The sequence below is a fragment of the Pogoniulus pusillus genome, chromosome 33, assembly GCF_015220805.1.
Source record: "Pogoniulus pusillus isolate bPogPus1 chromosome 33, bPogPus1.pri, whole genome shotgun sequence".
NCBI lineage: Eukaryota > Metazoa > Chordata > Aves > Piciformes > Lybiidae > Pogoniulus > Pogoniulus pusillus.
Genome location: NC_087296.1, coordinates 7,532,274 through 7,553,486, shown reverse-complemented (window position 1 = coordinate 7,553,486; position 21,213 = coordinate 7,532,274). Strand labels below are relative to the sequence as shown.

Here is a 21,213-nt window from a genome sequence, read left to right as displayed (position 1 = left end):
CTGGCACAGGCTCCCCAGAGAGGCTGTGGAGTCTCCTTCTCTGGAGACTTTCAAGGCCTGTCTGGATGCATTCCTCTGTGACCTGAGCTAGACTGTGTGGCCCTGCTCTGGCAGAGGGCTTGGACTCGATGATCTCTTTGGGTCTTTTCCAACCCTTTAACACCCTGTGATCCTGTATGTTGTGTGAGATCCTGTGTGCTCTGATAACACCCAAGATAGTAGCTGTAGATGGAGTAAGACAAAAAAATTGTCTCTGTGCATTATTCTAGGTAGTATCTGAAACTTCATATACAGTCAGAGAGCTTCAAGCCTTCACGGAATATGTGTTTCGGGTTGTTTGGGTCATTACATCTCAGCTGCAGCTCTACTCTCCACCTAGTTCCAGTTACCAGACACAAGCTTCTGGAGGTAATGGATTGCATTGCTAATTGTGACTTTGAGGATTGCATCAGAAAAGAGTGGTTTGGGTTGGAAGGGACCTCCAAAGGTCATCTAGCCCAACCCCCCTGAAATCAGCAGGGATATCCTCCATTAGATTAGGTTGCCCAGAGCCCTGTCGAGCCTGACCTTGAGTATCTCCAGGGATGGGGCCTCAACTACCTCTCTGGGCAACCTGTCAGAGTGTTTCACCACCTTTATGGTACAGGACTTTCTCCTAGTCCACGTTACCTTCTTGTTTCTTTCACAGTATGCATCGATGAATGGGCTGCCCAGGGAAGTGGAGGAGTCACTGTCCCTGGAGGTGTTCAAGAAAAGGCTGGATGAAGCACTTACTGCTATGGTCTGGTTGATTGTCTAGGGCTGGGTGATAGGTTGGACTGGTTCATCTTGGAGGTCTCTTCCAACCTGGTTGATTCTATGATTCTATGATGCTTACTTCTAAGAATGATTTGTGCTTCTTACAGGCTCTTCATGTTTAAACTGGAAGATGTAGTGCTCCTTTCTGCTTTTAGTTTTAAAAGTGTGCACAGAAAAAAGCACATGGTCTGAGGGCACATTTCATATTTTGGTGTGTAATTATGCATTTTAGCTTTTTGGCTGCAGTACAAGCACATTTTCATGGATATGAAATTTTATGCTGTCTCTAATAATCTTTATTAATAGAAACAAACAGCTATGAAACCTAAAAATGTACCTAGAAGAAGAAAAATCATGTCTTACATGACATCAGAGAATCAGTTATTTCTGTTTCTTGCAGTTCCTACAACAGCTCCCATCATTAATAATATTCAGAGTTCAAGTCCAAACACTGTTGAAGTTAGTTGGCTTCCACCACTTTTCCCCAATGGATTGATTGTTGGATATAACTTGCTCCTGACCAGCAAGAATCATGAGCTCTTGAGAGCCTCAAGAGGGAATAGCTTTCAGTTCTACTCCACCTTCCCCAACACCACTTACAGGTATGAAAAGCAAAGATAACCACCCTGGCCAAACATCCTGCAGCATTTCTTGCCCAGATAGTACAGGGTATGCCTGAATACCACTTCTGTACAGTCAATGCTGTTTACTTCTAGCTTTTCCTAAAGCAAGGATATCTTCTCTGGGATAGTGCACTTATTCCAGATGAGATGGCTGTTACAGGGAAGTCAGATGGGAAGGAAGGAAAATACAAGTGGCATATGGCCAACGTGCTGCATTTTCTTAGCTGCTGGTTTTCATTTTTCATGCTTGTGTGGCAGACTTTTAGTAGATTCAGGGATTGATAGAGCAGACCTCTCTACCCTTTCAAGCATCTTCATTTTTATGAAACACAAAAGGCCTGCATCCTGCTTGCACTGGTAAATGCAGAGCTTCCTTTGAAATGAAATTCAGTTCCTCTTCTGAGTCACAAAGCCCATTTTGTGTTTTGATTTAGAAGATTCTGTCATCTCACTTCTGGGGACTTCAGACTCTGGTTGGTTTTATTTTGATTATAAATTTCCTAGGGCATTATATTTAGATAAGTGTTCAAACACTTCTGAAGGAGCTGCCCTGCTTGCTTAAGTGTTTCTCAGGCTGTGTTTCAAAAGAAACCTGCAAACCAAACCCCATCTCTTTGGCTTTTTGTAGGTTCAGCGTTGTGGCTGTGAATGAGGTTGGTGCTGGACCCTCTGCTGAAGCCAACATTACAACAGCAGAATCCAAAGGTACAGGAGCAGCAGAGTCCTTATTGCTTCATGCTCCTGGGGTCAAAGTCACTTCTGGCAGAAGAGAATATTTAGACTTCAAACAGCACACGAGAAGGACTTGTACTCCAAGGAGTCAGTAGTGTATCAGAGAGAGTCTTGTTCTTCTTGTTCTTCAGCTCTAGATCTTACTGGGCTACACAGCATGGTAACAAACTGAGATGCTGGCAGGTCCCAACTAATTGAGCCTGAAGCTGTGTAACAGATGAACAACATCTCAGTGGTCCAAGGCAGTTACTGAGAGGACTGCTGAGATGAACAACATCTCATGGTCTAATGTAGTTACCGAGAGGACATGAATATTTAGACTGCAAACAGTGCATGAGAAGGAGCTGTACACCGAGGAGTCAGTAGTGTATCAGAGTCTTGTTCTTCAGCTCTAGATGTTACTGAGGTACACAGCATGGTAACAAACTGAGATGCTGGCAGGTCCCAACAAATCTAGCCTGAAGTTGTGTTACAGCTGAACAACATCTCATTGGTCCAATGTAGTTACTGAGTGGACATGAATATTTAGACTGCAACAGTGCATGAGAAGAAGCTGTACACCAAGAAGTCAGTAGTGTACCAGAGAGAGTCTTGTTCTTGTTCTTCAGCTCTAGATGTTACTGGGCTACACAGCATGGTAACAAACTGAGATGCAGGCAGGTCCCAACTAATTTAGCCTGAAGTTGTGTTACAGCTGAACAATGTCTCAGTGGTCCAAGATAGTTACTGAGAGGACACACTTCTATTTTTAGATGAGGTTTTAACAGCTGGTAAGAAAACATATTTCTTGTAATAATATGAAATACTTAACATGGAGTTTTTGTCAAAGCATCCCCAGTGGTGCCATGCCCAATACATGAAATCATACCAATTTCTCTTTCTTTTTCATGGCTGCACTTATTTTACCCTATTAACAAATTAATAATGAAAGTAATGATAGACTGTATGGATTACCCAAAGAGTTACATATGGCTTCATTTCCAGAGAAAGGTACAATCTGAGATAAAGCACAAGTGAGAATGAAGTCAACATTCCCAAAACCTATCTTTAGAAAAGACAAGACACTCCCCTCCTTCTGAAGAAACCCACTTGTGAAACACCTGGACACTATTCAGCTCTAGCAAACACTTGAAGTCTGCCTCTGAATCACCAGACTTCTGTTATCATTTAAAGAAACTGAACTTACAGCTTCTCCAGTGCTTTAGAAAACATATATATATTATATTATCATCATTATATATATTATCATTATATATATTATCATTATATATATTTTATATATATATAATCATCATATAAATATTATATTATCATCATTATATATTATAATTATATATATTTATATATATTATCATCATCTATATAATATATTATAATCATTATATATATTATCATTATATATATATTTTATATATATATATAATCATCATCTATATATTATATTATCATCATTAGTTTGGTAATATCTTAGAAACACTGATTAGTCTTTGCCTGGACACTCTGTGGAAGTTTGCCTTAGGGCTGGCTGATTTTGAGCCATAAATAGTTGTTATTGCCAGTCTAAGGATATATTGGTACATAGACATATGGGTGTACATGTGCATATGCATGTCTGCTAATGATCATCTGAGTTAGCAACGTTCTTCTCTGTGCTGCAGTCTCCTATCTAAATTCTGAATTTCTCTGATAGTTAAGGAAAAAGCAGCATGGCTCTTCCTGTCCAGAAACCAGTCTTTGAGGAAGAGAAACACAGAACAATTCCTTGACACTGCCCAGTGCCTGCAAAGTGGAACTGTACACAACATCACAGGTAAAATCAGATTGTGCTCGCTTCTTTCCCCTCAAGCATGACTTACACCTCTGTGTCACTGAGGACAGAATGCACCTCACATAGCCTAAGACAGTGTCTAGCCTTTTGTGATGGTTTGAGTGTTACTTGCCCCCACACACACTTTGTAAATCACCCAGAGTAGACTCAGCTGGCTCTGGAAATTTGAATGAAGCTTATATTTACAGCTTGGCTCAGTATACAAGCAGATATTGACAGTGCATACAGTTATACACAGAGATACACAAGGTAAAAGGTAATACAGAAACACAGCAGCCCTCCCAGAAACCTGAGTCCCCAGGAGAGGCTCCCAAGCCTCCTTCCACCTTCTCCCACCCCTCTCAACCTCACCCCAGTCCCAAGGAAGAATGGGGGTTTGACCAAGGGGTTAGGAAGCAAAGTGGATTAATAAGAGAGATAGCAGAGAGGCTAGAGAGACATGCAGCTCAGAGCTCCCCAGAACAACTCCCTTATCTATGTTTGGATTCTTATTCTAATACCTCTCATCAAGCCTATGAGTGAAGTAGACATCAGCACTGTTATCTAGTTCTTCTTACTAGCTTCAAACTAGCACACCTTGCCTCATAGTGCTCACATCTTTCCTCTCAAGTATATCTTGGACCTCTGTGTCACCAAGGACAGAATGCACCTCATGTAGCCTAAAACAGTGTCTAGCCTCCCCTTATAGTCAGTGGGGAGAAACAGGAACTTTCAGGACATAATTTGATGTGTCTGTAAATGACAGGCACTGGAAAAAGATTAATTGTTCTCCGAGTCCAAGTTTTTCTTCACTGGATCTAGGCAGCTACTTCAGAGCTGAGCTTTGTTTTTATGAGGAGAGGCTGAAGGAGCTGGGGCTTTTTAGCTTGGAGAGGGGGAGGCTAAGGGGTGAGCTCATTCGTGTTTATAACTATGTAAGGGGTGAATGCCAGGAGGATGGAGCCAGGCTCTTCTCGGTGATGCCCAGTGACAGGACAAGGGACAATGGGTGGAAGTTCAGGTATAAGAGGTTCCGTGTGAGCCTGAGGAAGATTTTTTTCCCCTGTGAGAGTGACAGAGCACTGAAACAGGCTGCCCAGGGAGGTTGTGGAGTCTCTCTCTCTGGAGATATTCAAGAACCATCTGAATGTGTTCTGTGGTGATCTACTCTAGGTGATTCTGCTCTAGCAGGGGGGCTGGACCAGATGATCTTTTGAGATCCCTTCCAGCCCCTGACAATCTATGATTCAATGGCTCTTTTCCGCGGTAGGTATCTAAATCAAGATAGCATGAAGCAAAAGCAGATGTTCCTCTGTGATTAATCACTGGGTTTTGTCAATGGGAACATGGGGAAGTGAAGTGGTTTAAACTTAAAAATGAAATAATTCAAAGTGTAAAAAGACACTGGCTGAAGAGTGTGTTATCTAATCTGGAGCACAGAGCTTTATAATGACACATGAGTAGCTTAAGTCATCAAGACATACATGTTATCTCAAATTGCTCATGACTCCTGTGGGTTTTATCTGCACTGGTGCTGTGTTTGCTGCTCAGAGAAAGTGTGGAAATCTGAGTTTATCTTCTGCAGTTCATGGCATCAAAAAGATGTTACCCCTGACTCTATACCCTTCAATTGCACAGAGGTGACTCTGCTAGTTTGAAGCTAGCTGGGGTATTTTGGTGAGAGGAATTAGATTCTAGGCTGTGAAAAGGAAACAATGGTGATGGCTACTTCACTCATAGGCTTGCTGAGATGGATAAGAACATTGATACAGATAACAGAGTTGCTCTCTGGCTCTGTCTGCCTGGACTTTTCTCCCTAACCTGCTGTCTAACTAATCCTTCTGCTTCCTAACCCCCCTGGCTGACTCTCCAAACTCACCTTGAACATAAGGCAAACTCTGAGATAAGGTAGAGGTGTGGAAGGGAGGTGGAAGGGTGGTTGGGAGCCCCTCCTGGGAACTCTGGTTTCTGGGAGGGCTGTTGTGCTTCTGTATTATTTTTAACTTGTCTGCTTCTGTCTACAGCTGTAAATATCTGCTTGTATATTGTGCTAAGCTGTGAATATAAAGCTTCATTCTAATTTCCAGCTTGGCTGAGTCTAGTCTGGGTGATTTTCAGAAGAGTGGGGGGGGCAGGTAACACCCAAACTGTCACAGTGGCACAGATAACTTCTAGTTTGAAATCTACAGTGAGTGGTGTTTCGTAAGGAGATGCCAATATCACAGTATCACAGTATCACCAAGGTTGGAAGAGACCTCATAGATCATCAAGTCCAACCCTTTACCACAGAGCTCAAGGCTAGACCATGGCACCAAGTGCCACGTCCAATCTTGCCTTGAACAGCAATAGTGTCTATTTGCACCAGAGAGGGACAACTATTGTCAGCTGGTCTGCATGTTGCATCTCTTCTTTTTGTCTGATGACCTTCCTGAAGGGCAATTGTCTCCAATACTGCCACTTACATAGCAAGTGGGGAAAGTTTCCTTTTTTCTCCCTGAAAGTAGACTAGAAGTAAAGGAGAAAAACCAGTTAAACTTTCTCCAGTCCTGTTGGGTTGCATGTTGAAAAAGTACTCCAAAACAAGCAGAACAAAGAAGTGGCAAAATCAAACTGACTTCTCATGTCATTTGTGTGCACCTATCTTTCTGTTCTTTTAGGAATTTCTGTGAATGTTTACCAGCAAGCTGTCTATTTTTCTGAGGGCCATTCCATCTGGGTGAAAGGAGCTGCAAATATGTCTGATCTGTCTGACCTAATGCTCTTTTATGCTGGCTGGGGCACTATTACGTCCATCTCAGTAGATTGGCTTTACCAGAGGATGTTCTTTGTCATGAATGAAAAGGTAGTGCTCTGGGGCTTCATTAATTTCTTGTTTCATTTCAATCATTACTGTGATTTGTTTTACATGAGGAAATCTGATTTATATATAGGTGTGCAAGCAGAAAATACAATTACAGAAATAGGATTTTTTTTTTTTTACTTTAATAATATATTTCAAAGTTTAAAAAAAAAGGCTTGAATACCAGGTCATATTTAAAGCAAATAGGCTGCATGGAACTCTTGGGGTTTTGTCTTATTTTTCTCCTTAGAAGATAAAAAGCTTTGGGTTTAATTGCCTTGGTTTTGAGACTGAGCTCACATCTACTACGAGCAAATTTGGTTTTGTTACTTGGCTCTGCATTTAGCCTGTTCAGTTCCCATTCTGCCTCAGGAAGGTGGTCAGATTATAGTGGTTATAGCACCTTTCATAACTGGCAAAAGGTGTTCAAGGATGAAAGTGTTTCATCCCAATGATGGCACCTCAGATTACAGAAGTTTCTGCTTGAGGTAAAAATTAGATGGCAACTCTGCACTCAATTAATAAAACATCAGTTACACTAATGGTCAGAGTGCTGCACTTAGTTTTGTAGTTCTCTGATGCAACTCTGGGAAGTTGCTCTGAAGGGTTAGTTTGCCAGGTCTGATATTTCAGTCACTACAGGGAGCAAGAGGAGCAGGACTGATGAAAAGCTATGAGTGAGCTGCAGATGAATAGAGTGATGGCAGCAGTTTCTGAATCTATTGCAGCTTAGAGAAGTCCCAAGGCATTTCTCCCAGGATCAGAAAAGCACTTCCTTGGCTCTTTCTTTCCCATTGATTCTCAATGTGCAAAGTCTGCCTTGAGCAAATTGGGTTCTTCCCTTCAGCTTACAGGTAGGGAACTAAGAGCAGGATGGCTGACAGCTTCCAGGGTAAGCTGTCAAGGATGCACCTGAACTTGTGTACAAGTTTTACACTCTGGTCACTGACAACTCAGGGGCCCAGAAGGACCTGGGAGTGTGGGAGAGGTGTTTCATCACCTGGTTCCCCTGAAGGAATCTCAGGTCAGCTCGTTTGCTCATTAGAATGCACCCTGTGAATGCATCACTGCTTTCTCTTCTCATTGCCCAGATACACGTCTGCCAGTTACAGAACTGCACAGCAGCTGAAGACATCACTCCTCCCTATGTGACATCCCCTAGAAAGGTCATAGCTGATCCTTATAATGGGTAAGTGTCCTCCTTTGTGCATTGGGGGGTCAAAGAAGCTATGAAGTTCCTCTCATTTTTTTTTCAGTTCATTAGTCACCTGGGTTCCTGTTTCCAATTCTTGCCTTACCAAGTGCAATAGGCAGCAAATATCAAACTGCAAAGCCTCTGAGGCTGGAGTGACACCATGCAGTTAGACACCCTAGGCTGTTAGCAGAGGAGAAAAAGTATGTCCAGGGCAGAAATTTGGGTTCCAGACATTCAGTGCTTGTATGAATATGAAAGCTGTATGCATTTTACATGTCCATGCTTAACACTTGAGGTATTAAGGAAGAATATTCTCCAACAGTCTGCCAGCCAAATCCCCAGACGGTAAAAAGTGATGTGCTGAATTCTCCCAGGGTCTATATAAATAGCACCAAAACCATCTTCCTATTGTCTTCATGAAGACAGGCACATCTCTGAGCTGATGAACCATTTGTGACTCATCTACAGAGTTTCTTGCACTGTAGTTATTTGGGTCTGTTTTTCTCCCTGGGCAGCTATATTTTCTGTCTCCTGGAGGATGGTATATACAGAGCAAACCTTCCACTCTTTCCTGGCGCTGCCTCCACAGCTTCAGCAGTAGTGCAATCCAGTACTCTGAGAGACTTCATGGTCAGCTTCCAATCTAAGAGACTTATTTTCTTCAACAAAACAGACCAGGCCTTTGTGTCAGCTTTTCTTGATGGTTCAGAGCTTCACAGGCTGCGCTCACACGTGCCCCTGGATGAGATGGAGAGCTTTGCTTATGAGGACGACACATTTACCGTCACAGATGGTGTTACTGTTTTCCGTGAGGAGCTGTCTCCAGTGGGGAGTTCTAGCTTCAATGAGTACGTGGTGGATTGCAATTTGGCTTATCCAGAGTACTTTGGCTTTGGCAACTTGCTTTTCTACGGGGCAGCAACTCAGCCTTTTCCCTTAGCAACCCCTCCTCGGCTTGTCACGGTGCTGTTTGGATCGAGCCAAGCTGTGGTCAGCTGGAGACCACCTGAACATGCTATTGGAACCAGTAAGTTCAGTTGTTTCTTCCTGAAAGTCCACTTCTTCTCTTTCTAGAGGAATAGCTTTCCCTCCTCCTGGTGCTGGGCTTTGGTGATTTCAATAGCTGATTTTGTTGGAATATGCAGAATTGCCTCAGCTGGAAAAACTGAAACAAGGTTCAGCAGAAAACAAAAAGCTGGCTGAATTAATACAAGTTTACATTGATAACTCATCACCTGCAGGGCTCCATCTTTAGTGTGATGTGGAGTAGCACTAATGTTGGTTGCCAATATCACAGAGAAAATGTCTGCCAGAGATGTAATGACTTTAGATCAGTGACTCTGCTGTGGTGTCTATCTTCTGCATATGTGCCTTAGTGCAGCAGCAAACTGGGGAATATTTCAGTTGTTCCAACTTCACTCTTCATGTGGATTGGACTGATCCCAGAACTGGAGGGTGTACATTTTTAACTTATCCCTTTCCTAATTCCCCTGATATGGACATATCTGCAACATGTTTCCAACATACAGTTTACTCATGGAATGTGTATCACCTGTTCCAGCCATCAACTCCAGTAACATCCTTGTTTGCACCTCACAGGTCTATCTGCTTGGCAGAACTGGACCTATGATGTGAAAGTGTCACCTCAGCATTCATCTGAGAAGGAAAGAGTTGTCTCAAGCATTAGTGGCACCAGGTTTACAGTGAAGGAGCTGGTCAGCTCCACAGCATATGAAGTGTCAGTCAGAGCTGTGTCTCCTGCTGGTCAAGGGCCATGGTCAGAATCATTTGGAGGCACAACTTTAGAAGAAGGTGAGAACTGCTTTGTCACCCAGGAGAAGTGAACAATGAGTTATGCATGCATATTTCCATCTGGTGAGGTTCAGGCTTTGGGCAAAGACTGCCAAAGGAGGGGTCCAAAATAAAGATTGTCTTGGAAACACTAAGGAATGCAGGATGAGTACATTTTCTTTTAGCTGAAGTAGTAAGATTCTTAAACTACAGTAATGCTACTACAAGTTATGCATTTATTATTACTACTTATATATACGATTTTCTAATGCAAATACACTGTCAAACACACTATTTGACACTCTATCAGATGAAAAGATGTGAGGGTTTTATTCCTTCCCTATCCTCTGTAAAGCACTTTCTTCAATGAAGTGATATGAGCAGTGCCTTGGAGTTTAATCAGAGTTTATGGGAAGGTGCAGGCTCATTAAAAGCTGAGAATCCTTGATTTGAGCACAGCTAATAGGGTGGATGTGGCTGTGTGTACAATGCCTGAGACTGGTAGATCTTCATTACTGAAACCTATTTCAACCCAAGTAAGCTATGTCTGAAGGGAAAAGAGCTTTCAGTTTAAGGCACTGGTCTGGCATTTGCAATTAGGAGTGAGTTTTGCCTGACTTCAGTAAGGCCAAGTCCAAACCCACAGAGGTTTTTAACCATCTAATAGAGTTCCAAATTGCCTTATTTTTCTTGATCTAAGCCTGCCTGAATCTCTGAGTTTCTCCATGATGTTTTTGTGCCTTTTTTCTTTATCCATTATTCCTTGGGGCAAGGACAGTTTTAACTGTGCTTCTGTAACTTTCCTGCTGTTGAAATGCAGACCTCACACATCAGTTGCCTGTTGGTGTACACAACTGCAGTTTTCTTTCTTTATCAGCTGAAGAAGAACCATTTATGTTGGCAGCAGGGGCTGAAGGGCTCTGGAACTTGAAGTTGGATAGCTATGGGCCAGGAGAACTCCTCAATCCTCATATAAGAAATATTTCAGGTAAACACTACACAAACTCATGTTGCTGCTACAAACTTGTCAGTATTTATTAGCTCTCATTAATCAACACCCCTGAAAGGCAAGAGATGTCACTGCAGAAGGCTAGACTTGAATGCAGTGCAGTGAACAGCTTCACTGAGCCATGCCTTCATGTCCATTCTCTTTCTTCTGCTTTATGGATCAGATTAATCCTTAGTGAAACTTTACTGACATCACCACAGCTACAGCAGAGCTAAAATCAACTCTCTGAAGCAAAGAGTTCTGCCTCCAGCATCCCACAGATGTTATAGATTTATAACCACTAGGGCTATGTATGTACTATATGTGTATGCTGCTTATCATAGAATCAACCTGGTTGGAAGAGAGCTCCAAGCTCATCCAGTCCAACCTAACACCCAGCCCTGTCCAACCAACTAGACCATGGCACTAAGTGCCTCATCCAGGCTTTTTTTTTCTGTAAGGAAGGATCTTCAACTGAATGTGTTCATGTGTATTCATTAAAAACTAATGAAAAAGAAATTACTTTTTAGTCTTGTGAAAAACATGGGGGGTTGCTTACATGTTTGGGACATGCTTAATGCCTTCCTTTTGCTTTTCTTCAAGACCTCGACTGGTACAATAACACTCTTTACTGGATTAATTCCATGGGGGAAGTTCAGAGCTGGTCATTGAACAAAGAAGAGGGTACCATGGAGAATACTTATGTGCCTGGTGTCAGAAATGCAAGGAGCTTGGCCTTTGACTGGTTGGGTTGGTGCTTGTACTGGGCTAGCAAATCAAATACGGTGAGTATGCTTGCACTTCTTAAGAGGAAAAGTCCCTGAAGTCATAGACTCAAAGAGTCATAGAATGGTTTGCGTTGGAAGGAGCCTCCAAAAGTCATCCAGTACAACCCTTGTGCAGTCAGCAGGGATATCCTTCACCAGATCAGATTGCTCAGAGCCTTGTCAAGCCTGACCCTGAGTATCTCCAGGGATGGGGCCTCAGCTACCTCCCTGGGCATTCTGTTCCGGTGTTTCAGCACCCTCATGGTCAAGAACCTGTTCCTAACATCCAATCTAAGTCTTCTCTAATTTCAAACCTTCACCCCTTGTCCTATTGCTACAGGCCTTTGTAAGCAATTTTGTTCCTGTAGGCTCCCTTCAGGTACCGAAGCCTGTAATTGACAGACCAATCCTTTCTAGCAAGCTAAGATGCATTCAGACCTTTGCTGTTATCATGGAGGAGACCTGGTGTGATTTTCCAGAGTCACACAAGAGTTTGGGGTAAAACATTCACTGATTTCACTAATGTAGCATACTGAATTCCAGGTGCAAAAGAGGCCAATCAAAGACACTATTAACAGTTTTGTTGGATTCAATGTTGTAAAGACTAAGTGAAGATAGTGCAAATGGAAGCTTCCAGGTTGGTCCCTGCTAAGAAGTAGATGGACTTTATTTTAATCACATCTGACAGGATTTGTTTGCACAGAGATTTTGCAGACTGGCTTCTGTGCTGTGATATTTTGCAGATCACTGGAGATAAAAAAGAAATAATTACCATTGCACTTTGTACACTCTCATATCAAGAACACTGACATGTGAATTATTTAAAAGGTATTTGACTTCGAAATTGCAGTGCTAATTTATGCAGTGCTGTCAAATTCTGCCTCTCATTTCTTCTGAGTGCAAAGTCGGAAGCTGCTCTGAAAACTGGAGCTGGGAGGCCAGATTTCACACTGCCTTGCACCCTCATTTACACTTGGGAATAGTGAATATGAAGTGAGTGAGAAACTCTGTCAGACAGAAGGCTGCCAAAACTGGGAAAGCCAAGGGGAAGGGATAGCTCAGCTTTTTCCTCTTGTTAATTTTTAACTAATAATTTTACCTTAGTCTCCATCTTTGTACTTTGAACACATCAAGTTTGAGCTTTAAAAAGTCCAAGGCTTGCACAAGCTTCTGATAAATGGCTGTGAGGGCATTTACATATCCTCAGGTAATCATGGATGTTAGGAGGAAGTTCTTCACAGAGAGAGTGATTTCCAATTGGAATGGGCTGCCCAGGGAGGTGGTGGAGTTGCCAACCCTGGAGGTGTTCAAGAAAAGACTGGATGAGGCACTTAGTGCCTGGCTAGGGCTGGGTGCTAGGTTGGACTGGATGATCTTGGAGGTCTCTTCCAATCTGGTTGATTCTATGATTCTATGGCTGATGCTGAGAGCAATTCTCTTGTCCCTAGATCTATAGGAAGTCGCTGCTGGATGGCCCAACAGATACTGTGGCTCATGTTGCCTTCCTTGTGACGGATCTAGCGGTGGATTCAGTCAGTGGCTACTTGTACTGGGCCACAGTGTATTCAGTGGAAAGTGCAAGACTGAATGGAGAGGAGCATCTCGTGCTACAAGAGCAGCTACAGTTTTCTGGAAGACAGGTGACTGAGTTTCTGCTGTGTTTTTGGTGTTAGTGATTAGATTTCTTGACTATAGGCAGTGTTCATGGTTGTCACAACTCACACCTCATGACCAGAAAAATAAAGTAGCCTTTCTTGCAATGTTGTTGTAGAGTTTTGAGAACAAGGTAAGAATTAATTCATGTAATAGCTGTACCAAAATGTTGGTCCATAATGCTAAAGTGACACCTTGAGACCAAACATGACATTAAAGATGTCCCTGTGGTTGTAATGCTGCTCCTATGTGAAAGGGATTTAAGGCTAACGGTCAGTTCTAGGTTTCCCATCAAAATATGGAGCCAGAGCTGCATAGCATCCTGCTTCCTTTGTGATGTTCTCCAGCTCATAGGTCCTGCCAGGGCCAGTTTTGGGGCTAGACACTTGCCAAGGACACTGAAGTTGCACTTAAGAGTCCTTAAGTGCTGCTGCAGAGACAAACTTTGTCTGCGCTACACTTCCCTTCCCCTGTCTGGAAAAAAAGTGAGAAATGACCCAATTTCATAACAAGAAAACCTAAACCTCTTCAAACCATAGCAGGGACTGGACAACTCTGGCAGTCAGTGTGATTTTGACTAGAGATCACTTTGAACCTCTTCCAAGTTGTGTCCCAAGCAGATCATGCTGAGGGACCATCCCATCCACTGCTCTGCTTGTTTCTCTGTTGAGTCTCAAAGAAAAGCTGAATGCTCCTCAGTGCAAACCACAGCCTGTCAGGGATTTTACCCTCTGTTCTCAGCACTGGGGAGAGGAATGAGTTGACTGACACAGAAACTATCAACTTGGATATATTATTTGCTGCAACACTTTCCTTTAAGACACAGCTCTCGCTAAAGAAGCCTCCGTCTTTATTCCATCTGTTGCAAAATTTGTGCTCCCACTTTACCTACAGCCAAGTTCTCTATTAAAGACCCTTTCTAAACTTTAGACACCTGTGTCCCTTGGTTAGCTTTTTAGCACTCTCCAGAACATTTCAATCTCCTGTCCCAACGTTGAAGATTGTTATAAAGAAAACCTGTCCCAACGTTAAAGGCTGTTATAAAGAAAACCAGACCTTGTTTAGCCTCTGAAAGACAGTGAACATTCAGAGAGACCAACTACTCCTGCAGGTCTCTGTTACCTCACAAGGGTTTGGGAAGGAGAGGGGAAGCTGTTTCTAGTGTGGCACCTGCTATGCTTATGGACCCAAATACAGAAGAACAGAAAAACTTTTGTCACACATAGAGAGAAATGTCTGTGCTGCAAAGGGTCTCCCAGCGCCAGCCTCGCACTGCGTTGTGCAAACTGGCTGCTGTGGACTCCCATGGGAAGATATGTGCTGTCCAAGCTCAGGAGCACACTTACACTTACCACACATCTTATGGGTGATCTCTTCCAAAGGACTGTCATTTTCAGCTTATTCCACTGTGAACATCACTGCTTTCTTTGCCCTTCTCTTTTAATTCATTACCTCTTTCTCCAAATTGCTTCGTGCAAACCTCACCTTTCTGGTTCTTGTTTCCAAGAACCTTGTCAGCAATAAACACTGCTTGTCTCTTCCTGTATTCTCTTTTCTGCACCTTTTTCTGTGTCAGTGACACCAGCCTTCAACCATCCACTTACTCACACCTCCTACAAACAAACATCTCCTCTCCTGCTTCTCTGCTGCCCCTAATCTGTGCACTGACTTCCTGAACTCAGCCTCCTGCTGTGATGTGCACAGGAAAGAAGCCAAGTAAAGGTGTCTAGCTTGGTAAGTGACCAGTTAGAGCTGACAGACCTTTGTTTAGTGAAATAAAACTCAAGCCCACCAGACTAAAAACAAACAAAAAACCCAACCAAACAAAAAGCAGTAACAATCTTATTTAATGGTGGAATTATTGAGCTGGATGTTATTGTCCTGTATAAATAAGCAAATAGATGTTTGCACATCCCCCTGGCAGAAGGAAGTCCTTTGTCCTGAAAAGAGTACCTGTTTATCTCAATATTTAAGCACATGTGACAGTTAATTTCTATTACCCATCAGTTAGACCATGTTGCCTACATCACTGGTCCTTACTGGTGTTTACTACCTGGTTTTCCAGTAATGAATTGCTGTTCAGCTGGTCAAAGTATCACAGAAATGTTCAGGTTGGAAAAGACCCTCAGTATCACCAAGTCCAACCTATAACCCTACTCAACAAGGGTTGATTCTATGACTGACTTAGAATCATAGAATCAAGCAGGTTGGAAGAGACATCCAAGCTCAATCTAGCACCCAGCCCTGTCCAATCAACTAGACCATGGCACTAAGTGCCTCATCCAGGCTTGTCTTGAACATCTCCAAGGATAGTGACTCCACCACCTCCCTGGGCAGCCCATTCCAATGCCAATCACTCTCTCTGGGAAGAACTTCCTCCAAATATCCAGCATATATTTACCTTATTTACCTTAAACCATTTACATATTTACCTTAAACCATATCCTTAAGCACCACATCCAAATGACTCTTAAACAGCAAAGCTCTCCTATATGTGTAATATCACAGAACCACATAATGTCAGGTGCTGGAAGGGACTTTGAGAGCTCAGTATGGGATCTGCAGCAGTATAATGCTGTATCTCCTCCTAGCTTGAAATGTGAACAATGGAAGTAGAAGAGACTACTATGGAGGTGTCAGATTTCCTGAAATATGAAGGCAGAGCTTTGAAAGTCTAATTTCCTTTGCAAGAACCAGATCTTTCCACAATTATTGTGTTATTTCCCAGTCAGCTGATGTAGCAGTTTCAGCTAGATTTCTAGCTCAGACATAAAAAACCTGGGAGCAGAGAAACATAGAAGTGGAGGAGTATTGGAGTGTCTGAGTGGAGAGGTGAACATTCCAGGGATAGGCCATCAAATGGCACCAATGGATAAGTTAATATAATTTCACTGGAGCATCAAAAGCTTCATGTCTGGAAGCACAGCTTGGATCTTCCCCTTGCTGCTTCTGCTGTGCCTGCTACTATCTTCCCTTGCCACTGTTTTGGCTGCTCCTTTGCTGCTTCACCACCACTTGACCCTATCCCCATCTTCTTTAAACTTATTATATTCTGTAGTAGTTTCTTCTCCTTATACTGTTATATTTAAACAATTTCACTTTTTCTTTTTGACTTCCCAAATTCTGAGTCGTAGTGAATTTACCCTGCTGGGGGAGGGATCTGCTCTAACCTGTCACAGCTGATGGGTATTGGCAGACCTTGATGGATTTTTGTCAGAGCTGTTCTGATTTATTCTAGTTTAGGATATGGCACAGGATTTCCAAAGCACTCACTAAGTCGTTTACACTGTATAATATGCCTGGAATGAAAGTCATTTATAGGGGAGCAGCAAAGTATATTGCATGCAGGAGGGGGCAGAATCTTCTAGGTGTGGTCTGTTAATATTTCTAGTCAAGAAGTGTTTCAAGTAGCTGAATTCTGTTGTGCCTTATGATGTTGAATTGACATCACACCTACAGATGATGTCTACAGCTTAATATTGGTCATAAAATGGAAAGCCTTTGCCTGTTTTTGAAACATGACAGAAGGGAGGTGTTGCATTGCTCATTGCTGTCTATCTCCTAGACATGAATAGTATAAATATTTATTTGCTTTAATTAATGTGGATACAGGGATCAGAAGAAAGAAGATGAGCATGTCTATGGGAAAATGTAATAGAATCATGGAATCATAGAATCAGTCAGGGTTGGAAGGGACTACAAGGATCAGCTAGTTCCAACCCTGGGTCACCCTACCCTACATCAGGCTGGTCAAAGCCTCATACAGCCTGGCCTTAAACACCTCCAGGGATGGCTCCTCAACCACCTCCCTGGGCAACCCATTCCAAGCTTTCATCACTCTCACAGTAAAGAACTTCCTCCTCATGTCCAGTCTGAACCTACCCACCTCCCTACTCCTGTCACTCCCTAATATCCTAAAAAGTCCCTCCCCAGCTTTTCTGTAGGCCCCCTTCAGATACTGAAAAGCCACAAGAAGGTCATCTGGAAGCCTCCTCTTCTCCAGACTGAACAGCCCCAACTCTTTCAGTCTGTCCTCAAACAGTTACAAGAAAATAGAATAGTTACAATAAAATTAAAAAAAAAAGGGGAGGGGGAGGGAAAGGGAAGGGAAAAAAGACCCAAATATTTAAAGAAGAAAGATGTAATTTGGTGCTGAGCATAACTGCAGTAAATAGGATAAAGTATAAGCAGGTTGACTAAATGTGCACTCAGGCACACACATACTGTGAGATATTTTTATCAGGGAAAAACCTACAGGAGCAATCATTCAAACCTTGGTTTTCTGACATATAGTGTCAACAGAAATATGTCAAGAATGTAATTACATAAGGACCAACAGACAACTAAGGGATGTGGCATTTGCTTTCCTGTCATCATCTTCTGCAGTTTATTAATGAAGAGCTAAAAAAGAAAAAAGGCTGCTCCACTTACATCCCTAATGGAAATGTAAGCTTATAAGGGAGTAGCTACAACTAGTGTTTGGATTAGAAGTTTGAGAGCTGCTGGAAAACATGTTTGGAGAGGGCCTAACAACTTGTAAGCTGTGCTAATGACATGGCATTGACTGAACTTGATAACATTTAGCAGACTAATTTGTGGCAACAGATCCTTTTTTATTCACAGGACAATTATTAGATGTCTGATGCCTGTTGTTGTTGTTGCATATGGTGTTGAATCTGTTGTTTGCTGCAAAAGAAAGAGAGTTTTATTTTGGATGCTAGGTCCTGTTAAAAGTAAAAAAATTCTTGCACCTGGTTTAGCTGAAATTGAAAGATTGAATCATAGAATCAGCCAGGTTGGAAGAGACCTCCAAGATCATCCAGGCCAACCTAGCACCCAGCCCTAGACAGTCAACCAGACCATGGCACTAAGTGCCTCAGCCAGGCTTTGCTTCAACACCTCCAGGGACAGCAACTCCACCACCTCCCTGGGCAGCCCATTCCAATGCCAATCACTCTCTCTGACAACAACTTCCTCCTAACATCCAGCCTAGACCTCCCCTGGCACAGCTTGAGACTGTGTCCCCTTGTTCTGTTGCTGGTTGCCTGGCAGAAGAGCCCAACTCCACCTGGCTACAGCCTCCCTTCAGGTAGTTGTAGACAGCAATGAGGTCTGCCCTGAGCCTCCTCTGTTGCAGGCTGCACACCCCCAGCTCCCTCAGCCTCTCCTCACACAGCTGTGCTCCAGGCCCCTCCCCAGCTTTGTCACCCTTCTCTGGACACACACCAATATCTCAACATCTCTCTTGAATGAAGAAGCCCAGAACTGGACATAGCACTCAAGGTGTGGCCTGACCACTGCTGAGTACAGGGGCAGAATAACCTTCCTTGTCTTGCTGGCTGCACTGTTCCTGATGCAGGCCAGGATGCCATTGGCTCTCCTGCCCACCTGGGCACACTGCTGGCTCATCTTCAGCTACTCTCTACCAGCACCCCCACGTCCCATTCTTCCTGGCTGCTCTCCAGCCACTCTGTCCCCAGCCTGTAGTGCTGCTTGGGGTCATTGTGGCCAACAGTAAGTAACGAACAGGAAGATTGTTCCTCCTGCCCCCTAAACTCTCTGATAATCAATTCCTTACATAAATGTAAATATTTCCACCTCCTGTTCAACCAACCACATTAACAAACAGTTTGTGTGTGTTTTCCAGAAATGAAGGCAACACATTAAATATGTTCAAAATCCAAGCTAGAAAACAAAGACAAAAGATCTGAAATGCTTCTTTCAAAAGGTGGATCTGATGTTCAGACTGGATATCAAATACCTGTTTCAGGCAAAGAATGTTAAAATGGTAGAGGTGTAGTGGAAATGTTGATAGGTAGCTCCACTAATCACTTGATACACTTGATGGCAACATCATATCTGAAGTAGTCTGATAGTTGAGGGATGAACACTGTGACAGATGGCCATCAAATGCTATCTAGAAAATCATCAGCTGCTATAAATAGATGCCCACTCAGGACTTTATTATTTTCTAGTGCTGCCTCTTTTCACCTTAGAGTAAATACTCAGGGTAGTAATGTCATTTTTGCCACTACGGAGCTGCTTGTGTTGCTGTGCAGACAAGAGTTGTGCCCCAGGACTTCTACCTCAGGTGTGTTTAAATTGCTATCTGGATTTTCTTTTTGCTACTTAGGTGGTTGGTTTAACATTGGATCTCACCTACGGTTTTCTTTACTGGCTTGTGCAAGATAGTCTATGCCTAAACCTATACAGAGTTTCCCTCTGCAAAGCAGGGTAAGTAAATGTGTAAGCAAGGTAAGAATGCCTGTGTTTTCTGAGGCTCATGATCCTCTTTAAAGACAAATTTTGCCCAATTCTAGGCACATTACCAACCAATTTACTAGCAGACAAAGAAGAAGAGCTAATGATCACAGCTACCCAACAGCAAGCTGCATGTTGAGGTGGTTGTTAAGACAGTTTTCACAGTATGAAAACTCAACTCAATTGAGGTCATGCTCATCAAATTTCAGGCTTAGCTTTAGGAAACAGTCACCATTTCTTGTCTATTATGTCTTGGCATTTACCACACCTGACAGTTTTCTAGTGCCTGGAGCTTTAACTTGTTAATCTCGCATGGAGCTTAGGACTGAAACTGACATTGCTTTCTCACCTGAGTGATCACTACTCAAGAGGCTTTCCTCCTGATCATCCTGAGCATGAAATGGTTGCATTACTCCTGAAAGGCAAAGTTTAAAACCAGAACAAAACTATGTTTATGAGTCAGCTTGAATATATACAAAAACCTTGAGAAGAATGGTAATGTGTTCTAGAAGTGCTAGGTGCATGATAAGTGGGGAGTTCATGAAAGTACATTTTTGCTCCTTTGCTTATGGAAAGTGTCTTATTTCTATCTATCCATCCATCTGTCTATTCATCTATCCATCCATCTCTTATCCATCTATCCATCCATCTATCTGTCTGTCTGTCTACCTATATGTCTATCCATCCATGCATCTATTGTCTGTCTACCTATCTATGTCTGTCTATCTATCTGTCTATCTATTGATCTATCCATCCACCCATCTATCATCTATCTATCTATCTATCTATCTATCTATCTATCTATCTATCTATCTATCTGTCTATCTATCTCTATCTGTATGTCTGTTTGTATATCTGTCTATCAATCTATCCATCTATCTATCTATCTGTCTATCTATCTCTCGTCTATCTATCTATGTATTTGTCTATTGACCTATCCATACATCTATCATCTATCTGTCTGTCTATCGATCTATCCATTCATCCATCTGTCATCTATCTATCTGTCTGTCTATTGATCTATCCATCCAGCCATCTATCATCTATCTATCTATCTGTCTGTCTATTGATCTATCCATCCTTCTATCATCTATCTATCTATATGTCTGTCTATTGATCTATCCATCCATCTATCATCTATCTATCTGTATGTCTTATGTCTGTCTATCTATATGGCTATCTGTCTGTCTATCAATCTATCCATCCATCTATTGTCTATCTATCTGTCTATCTATCTGTCTATCTATTTGTCTATCTATCTATCCATCCATCTATCATCTATCTGTATATCTATCTATTAATCTATCCATCCATCCGTCCATCCATTTATTGTCTATCTGTCTATCAATCTATCCATCCATCTATCATCTATCTATCTGTAGATGTCTATCTATCTATCTATCCACCTATGTATCATCTATCTGTCTGTCTGTCTATCCATCTATCCATCCATCTATCATCTATCTATCCATCTATTCATCCATTTATTATCTATCTATCTATCTATCTATCTATCTATCTATCTATCTATCTATCTATCTATCACCTATCTATCAATCTATCAATCTATTATCTCTCTATCTACCCACCTACCTATTTTTAAAGCATCAGATTAAACTTCCTAAACATAATTTGACAGCATCTGTATTTACATATGCTCATAATGTTGTTTTGCACGGGATCAGCTGCATTTTCTAGTTGATTTAAGACTTGCCGTGGTTAATGGTAAAGGTTTAAAGCATCAAAATACATTGATTGC

The 21,213-nt window shown here is 42.2% G+C and overlaps 1 protein-coding gene across 1 annotated transcript in view; it reads left to right on the top strand.

Annotated features, from left to right (window-relative positions):
- The window catches only part of ROS1 (ROS proto-oncogene 1, receptor tyrosine kinase), a 79,586-nt gene that overhangs the window by 11,572 nt on the left and 46,801 nt on the right, over window positions 1-21,213 (top strand). Inside the window, exons 7-18 of the mRNA XM_064170119.1 lie at window positions 270-408; window positions 1,199-1,400; window positions 2,050-2,126; window positions 3,844-3,963; window positions 6,618-6,802; window positions 7,891-7,988; window positions 8,510-9,021; window positions 9,594-9,806; window positions 10,663-10,773; window positions 11,377-11,558; window positions 12,989-13,180; window positions 19,327-19,427. Of these exons, the coding sequence (XP_064026189.1) occupies window positions 270-408; window positions 1,199-1,400; window positions 2,050-2,126; window positions 3,844-3,963; window positions 6,618-6,802; window positions 7,891-7,988; window positions 8,510-9,021; window positions 9,594-9,806; window positions 10,663-10,773; window positions 11,377-11,558; window positions 12,989-13,180; window positions 19,327-19,427 (2,132 nt within the window). The remainder of the gene's footprint in view (window positions 1-269; window positions 409-1,198; window positions 1,401-2,049; window positions 2,127-3,843; window positions 3,964-6,617; window positions 6,803-7,890; window positions 7,989-8,509; window positions 9,022-9,593; window positions 9,807-10,662; window positions 10,774-11,376; window positions 11,559-12,988; window positions 13,181-19,326; window positions 19,428-21,213) is intronic.